The sequence below is a fragment of the Alosa pseudoharengus genome, unplaced genomic scaffold, assembly GCF_046254945.1.
Source record: "Alosa pseudoharengus isolate Yale_2024_CS ecotype anadromous, Long Island Sound unplaced genomic scaffold, YU_APseudo_1.1 YU_APseudo_1.1_scf_24, whole genome shotgun sequence".
NCBI classification, from domain to species: Eukaryota; Metazoa; Chordata; class Actinopteri; order Clupeiformes; family Clupeidae; genus Alosa; species Alosa pseudoharengus.
In genome coordinates this window covers 5,455,206-5,462,188 of record NW_027468689.1, presented here as the reverse complement: position 1 = coordinate 5,462,188, position 6,983 = coordinate 5,455,206, and the positions used below count along the sequence as shown (strand labels likewise).

The 6,983-nt window shown below is 51.3% G+C and overlaps 1 protein-coding gene across 2 annotated transcripts in view; it reads right to left on the bottom strand.

Moving 5' to 3' along the window:
* Window positions 1–2,354: 2,354 nt before the first annotated feature.
* The window catches only part of agap1 (ArfGAP with GTPase domain, ankyrin repeat and PH domain 1), a 174,238-nt gene continuing 169,609 nt past the window's right edge, over window positions 2,355–6,983 (bottom strand). For both annotated transcript variants that reach the window (XM_076302927.1, XM_076302926.1), the window contains exons 17-18: window positions 3,655–3,910; window positions 2,355–2,610 (exon numbers count right to left, since the gene is read on the bottom strand). In XM_076302927.1, the coding sequence (XP_076159042.1) occupies window positions 2,380–2,610; window positions 3,655–3,910 (487 nt within the window). In that variant the 3' untranslated portion in view covers window positions 2,355–2,379. The remainder of the gene's footprint in view (window positions 2,611–3,654; window positions 3,911–6,983) is intronic.

Below are 6,983 nucleotides of genomic sequence, written 5' to 3'. Positions count from 1 at the left end.
CACACACACACACACACACACACACACACACACACACACACACCACATTCACTTCACTTCACGCAATCCACTCACACTTCTCACACTTGGCACCAAACCAAGAAAAGAAAAAAAAAAACAACCAACCAAAAAAAAAAAAAAAAAAAAAAAAAAATGAGAAGCTAAAAGAGAAACATTATTTTCTCATAAATTACAACGGCACACTAAAACATTCACAACACTGGCAGAGGTGAGAAGAAGAAGAAATAAAAGCTATATATGTACAGAACACAGACTGAGAGAAGCCTTCCATATTGACCGCAGCACAGGTGAGAGGAGGCAGCAGCTGCTTCCAATGTTTGTTTGTTTGTTTTCAAGTGAAACAAAACAAAACAACAACTTTTCTCCCGGGTCAAACATTTACAACATCAGAGGAGAGAGAGAAAGAGAGAGCTATGGCTCTCCATGACTTCAGCCTTGCTAACGGAATAGCCCAACACTGACCCACAGGCTAGTCTACAGACTATGAGGGTAAAGGTAGTGTCGATTCAACCCGGGATTTTAGCAGCTAAATGGGCCTCAAGAGCTTCGGCTGTTCCTCTGTGGTAACCCCCCCCCCCCCTGCTGTTATCATTCAGTCATAAAGCACACGCTTGTGGTGCTGATGCTGCACATAAGCCGATCTGGATCTTGTATTGATTGACTCACACTGAGATAATGCAACGATTCCCCACAGTTTTGTCTGCGGGAGCCGATACTTCTGGCAGTTGGATGGGAGTTTAATACGGAGGCCAATGGGACGAGGCCTCAGACGCACTGCTCGACAGGGGGGGGGGGGGGGGGGGGGGTGATGGTGGTCTCTCTTCCTCGTCTCCTCTCCTCAGATGCAAATGTCTTCACACTAGAAGGAGCTGCTAAACGAGTGTCTCGATGTCATGATAAAAACGAAAGGCCAGTGCATGCGGCTCGATAATAAAACATTGATAAATGCTCTAAACGAGTTCCCTTTTGACTGTAGTATGTGGATGAGGGCAGAGGGAACTGTGCTCGTGGCGTGAGGGCTACGATCGGACTCTCCTGAAGCTGTGTACTCACTAAGATGACTGGCTAACTCTACATGGTACACACACATCTCTCTAGTACGGATCCATTGGTCCAGCAGTGCACTATGGAGATAATACACAACTCTGCTGCAATGATTTTTAAGTTAAAACGAATGTGTCTAACCATGCTATGACACCAATGTCTAACACATATCTGATATTTGATTCCCCCTTTTCCCACTCCCTAAAAGTTCTTTACATCAAGATATTTTCTTCACATTTCTTTAAAAAAAAAAAGAGAAAAGGAAAGTAGAGAATCACAAAGCAAACCTCCGACATATTGCTGGAAGAATCACACAGAGGACATGTGAGTAGAGTGAGAGGAGAAGAAAGTAAACAAAAGGATCTGATTTAGTGCTGCTTTCATGTGCATTCCCACAAACATAGTGTTTTATATATGTATATGTGTGTGTGTGTGTGTGTGTGTATGTGTGTGCCTGTGTTAGTGTAGGTGGGAGGACATCCCATTGGTTATTCCCTAAACCCCCAGACCTTCACTGTAAAAGCACCTTGTTCTACGGGCTAACATTACTGTGTCCTGGTTAAAAGAGTCACCTCCAGCCTTTCCGGTCGGTTTATTCCGACGCCCCACGTCTTCACTCAGGGGTCAGGGGTCGGCGGGGAGGAGAGCAGTCCAGCGAGGGAGAGGCTGCGAGCAGGTAAGGAGTGTGGTCAGAAGAATCAAGACCAAGAGCATTTCGTCACACAACCCCTGCAGCCATCTCAGGACAGCTGGACCCTCTCTCTCTCTCTCTCCTCTTGCATTGCCAGGAATCAAGCCGCCGGGCTGGCCGGGGGTCAAAGGTCAGGGGGTCAGTCGGTCGGGCTCTCCCATAAGACATGGCGTGATACACACAAGGAGTGTACGTCTGGCATGGCTGGCCACAGTTGCACTGCTGAAGCTCCACCAGAGCGCATGCTAGAGTAATAGTATTAGAGTGGACATGGGTGGGGGGCAGGCTGGGTGGGTGAGTGGACGTAGGGGGTTGGGGGGTTCAGAGTGGGTGGGTGGTGAGTGTCTCAATACACACATTACTGTAGTGGTTCTGTAGTGTTCGTTCAGTCGTTCGTTCATCATAGCCATTGGATGCAAGTGTTTGTTCTCACTGTTGAGTGATTTAGTGTGATTCCGCAGTCATATATATTTCCCAGCCTGGTTTATCTGTGCATGCTGTGTGTGGTAGCTTGGGGGGAGGGTTGGGGGGGTAGTGTGTAGTGGTCATGGCAGCGGGGGGGGGGTGTGTGTGTGTGTAGGAGGCAGGTGGGAAGGCTGGGGGCAGTGTGTTGGCGTCGGCGGTCAGATGAGGGCCGAGCTGCCTGTGCTGCTGCAGCTGTTGTTGCGGCTGCTGTTGTTGTTGTTGTTGTTGTTGCTGCGGCGCGACAGGTTGGGCGTGGCCATGAGCGGGTAGCGCTCGTCCGGGCAGCCGTACTGGAGCAGGATGTCCACGCACTCCTGACTGCTGGCCTGCCGCGCGTACGCCAACGCTGTGTTCCCATGCGCATCCCGCGCCATCAGGTCCACCCCGTACTACACAGAGACAGGAGAGGAGGAGAGAGAGAAGAGGAGGAGAGAGAGATACAGAGACAGGAGAGGAGGAGAGAGGAGGAGAGAGAGATACAGAGACAGGAGAGGAGAGAGAGGAGAGGAGGAGAGAGAGAAGAGGAGGAGAGAGAGGAGAGGAGGAGAGAGAGGAGAGGAGGAGAGAGAGAAGAGGAGGAGAGAGAGAAGAGGAGGAGAGAGAGAAGAGGAGGAGAGAGAGGAGAGGAGGAGAGAGAGAGGAGGAGAGAGAGGAGAGGAGGAGAGAGAGAAGAGGAGGAGAGAGAGGAGAGGAGGAGAGAGAGGAGAGGAGGAGAGAGAGAAGAGGAGGAGAGAGAGGAGAGGAGGAGAGAGAGAGGAGAGGAGGAAAGAGAGAAGAGGAGGAGAGAGAGAGAGAAGAGGAGGAGAGAGAGATACAGAGACAGGAGAGGAGGAGAGAGGAGGAGAGAGAGATACAGAGACAGGAGAGGAGAGAGAGGAGAGGAGGAGAGAGAGAAGAGGAGGAGAGAGAGAAGAGGAGAGAGAGATGCAGAGACAGGAGAGGAGGAGAGAGAGGGGAAACAAAATAGAGAGACACAGAGACGGAGAGGGTGGAGGGGTAAAAAAGAGGGGATGCAGAGAGGATTGTAGGGGAGGTGGGGAAGAAGAACAGAGAGAGAGAGAGAGAGAGAGAGAGAACAGAGAGACAAAGAGACAGGAGAGGTAAAAAAGGGGGATGCAGGGAGGATTGTAGTGGAGGTGGGGAAGAGGAAAAGAAAGAGACAAAAAGACAGGAGAGGGTGGAGAGGTAAAAAAGGGGGATGAAGAGATGAGTATAGGGGTAGAAAAGAGACAAAGAGAGAGAGGGTGAGACATTAGGTAACACTCCAGTATTTATAGAGTTTCCCAATACAGTATTCATACACATGTGATGAGCCTAAATAGACACTCTTGTAGCTGTGTGTGTGTGTGAGTCTTACCCATGTGTGGAGCTGGGTGATGACCACTCTTGTAGCTGTGTGTGTGTGTGTGTGTGTGTGTGTGTGAGAGTCTTACCCATATGAGCAGCTGGGTGATGACCACGTTGCCTTTGCGACAGGCCAGGTGGAGGGCGGTGCGTCCGTCTCCCTCTCCGCACGTCTCGTTGACCTCGTCCCGTGAGCCGTGCGCCAGCAGCAGCACGACGGAGCGCAGGTCCTCCTCCGCACTGGACCGTAGCAGCTGCTGACCCAGCGGCAGCTCTGTGCACGACAGCGACGCCACAAACAGCTTCTGCTCGTACTTTGCCCGGATCCAGCGCTCGCGCTCCTCCCTGCGTACACACACACACACACACACACACACACACACACAGTTAATCATCCACCCCATCCTTCAGCATATACAGAACACATACAGTACCAAGAAATGCCATCATTTGTTAATAGGGTGTGTCAGCTAAACAGTCACAGTTATCTATCACACACACACACACACACAAACACACAAGGTTAGGCATCCACCCAATTCTTAAACAAATAGAGAACTCATACAGTACCAACAAATGCCATTTGTTCATAAGGTGTGTATATGACTGTCACAGTCACAGCTAAACACACACACACACACACACACACACACACACACACTATTTCTGCCTCTCAGGATGATTTAGAAAGTATCACAAAGTGTGAGAGTAACAGAAGATGCTCATAAATGTTATCCATCTAGTTCAATGAATAGTGCAGCCTAAATGCCAGGGACACACAGATGAAGCTATACGCACTACCATACGCCAAGAGGCCCGTGATAAAGTGAAGTCAGAGGGAGAGGGGGACGTGTCGGACACCTCCCCAGAGAGCCAGAGGAGTGAGGGGGGCCGACTGCTGCTCTCCCGTCTAATCCTGCGACATGATCGTGCTAATCTGGCCAAATCCCTGCTGAGCAAACAGAGCCCTTTCTCTCCCAGGCAGATTAGTCAGGGCTCAGTTACCGGTGAAGCCGCGTGCGTGCGTGTGTGTGTGTGTGTGTGTGTGATTCCGCGTGTCTGTTTGTATGCAAGACACTGCAGGGAGATATTGAGCTGTCCCCTCAAAAAAAAAAAAAGACAACAACAGGAGCCCTTGGGGGTCACTAAGGCAGGAAGTCAAAGAATAGCCCTTCAGAGCTCAGTAAGTCTATTTCCTGTTGAGAACACATAAAGCACGAGCTGCAGCAAAACAGAGAATATACAATTGGGAGCACAAAGGAAAAAAATCACTCACACATTTAAGACCAGAAATGTCTTGCCTTCAGAGCTAAAGGCTATACGGCTGAGGGGGGACACCTTTCCAAACAGACGTCTGTTTCTCTCTCTCTCTCACACACACTCTCACACTCTCTTTCTCACACACACACACACACACACACACACACACACACACACACACACACACACACACACACACACACACACACACACACACACACACACACACACACACAGACCAGTTGTGAGAATGCTGTAGGGCTTGGCCTCTGGAACACGGAGACATGAGTGGAACACTATGGGATCAATTGGCCCAAACGATCAATGGCCTCAGTGACGTCCCTCCTAATCAAACCTGCCACCAGCTCACAGCCTATACGCGCATGGACAGCTTCTGAGTAAACCGCCTCGTTTGAGTCCGAAGCCCGGCACTGAGGTGAAGCGTGGGTGTCACAAAGCCCCGAAGACGTCGGTCACGTTTGATCCCGCAGACTCAGACTCCACAAAACAATCAATCTGCTCAGACCTCGCTCCTCGGGTGTCCCGGGGTACGCGCTGCGCTTCATTGGGACGCGGCCGAGGCAGCGTAGGGAACGCTGGGAAGGCCGAGGGAGGAGGGAGGTGGCGAGGAGAGAGAAAGGGAGGAGGAGGAGGAGAGCAGAGGGAGGTGCAGGGAACGAAGAGAAGAGGAGGAGGAGGAGGAGAGAGGATGTGTGGATGGGTGAAGAGAGGCTGTGTGACTGGTGGGAAACGCCGCCGAATCTTATTAACTCTCTGTGTCCACACAGGGGGGCAGGGGCTAGCAGCACGGAATGTTAGCGATCCTTCCTGCGTGCTCTGGCGAGTGTGTGTGTGTGTGTGTGTGTGTGTGTGTGTGTGTGTTTGTGTGTGTGAGGGACGGTGTGGAGGGCTAGGAGGTGGTGCACGGCCCCAGGGCCTGGGGAACAAAGGCGTGTGGGGTGGAGTGATAGAGTGGGGGTGTGTGGGGCTCTGAGGGGACTGCTGCTGCCCCCCCCCCCCCCCCCCCCCCCCGCTGCAGAGGAAGCACTCAGCACCTCACTGCCCCTGCACGCATGCCTTCCCCAAACAGCGGCGTTGCTAAGGGCCCCTACGCCGCCACACGGGCATCCCGATAGCAGCGGAGCAGGACTCGCTCGTTTGCCCGCCCGCTCTCACCCGTCTACAAAAGGGGCTGCAGCTCCACGGTATCTGCCATGACCAATCTCAATGTAAAGAAATTGCCTTTTCAGCGATGTTCCCGATGTATGCCGCGTTATGTGGATGATCAAAAATGTCATGGAGAGTTTTGGTCAGACACACTCTCTCGTGGTCACACACACACACACCCATGGAAGTGGTCAGGCGTGGCATCGTGGTCACACACACACACACCCATGGAAGTGGTCAGGCGTGGCATCGTGGACAATGGCAGGAGAGGCAGCAGAGGGTTGCCATGCCAATGCCAGGGGATATAGCACAGGAGGTTGCCATGCCAATGCCAGGGGATATAGCACAGGAGGGAGCGGGTAAAAAATAGCCAATAACATCCTAGGAGACAAACACCTGCTGCTTGCTTCCTGTTATCCACTTTCACACGCAGAAAGAGCATTTTTTTTTCAGTGTCCCCCCTTCTCTCTCTCACACACACACACCCTGCTGTTACTGTTACTGACTACACCAAATAGAAAAAAAAACGATGCCTCTTTCTAGTAGCCTTAACACCACTTCGCTAATTATAATAAATTATGCTAATGCTAAAAACAAACATTTCAGAGAAAAATATAAATAAGGGAGGAGAGCTTTTTTACTCAGTGCACCGGCACATTTGGGATCGTTTAGGAGGCAGTAATCTGTTAGCAATAAGCGGCAACATGCAATCACTATTATCTCATTTGAGTCGGGGAGTGCATAGCTTTGGAAAGCAGAAAGGGTAATTGGACTAATTAGCCACTCAACAAGACTCTCCTTTGATAGCTTGGACGTGTGTATGTGTGAGTGCATTTGCCTCTGGGCCTCTTTGTGGTGTGTGTGTGTGTGTGTGTGTGTGTGGTGTGTGTGTGTGTGTGTGTGTGTGTGTGTGTGTGTGTGTGTGTGCGTGCGTGCGTGCGCGCGTGCGTGCGTGCGTCTGTGTGTGTGTGTGTGTGTGTCTGTGTGTGTG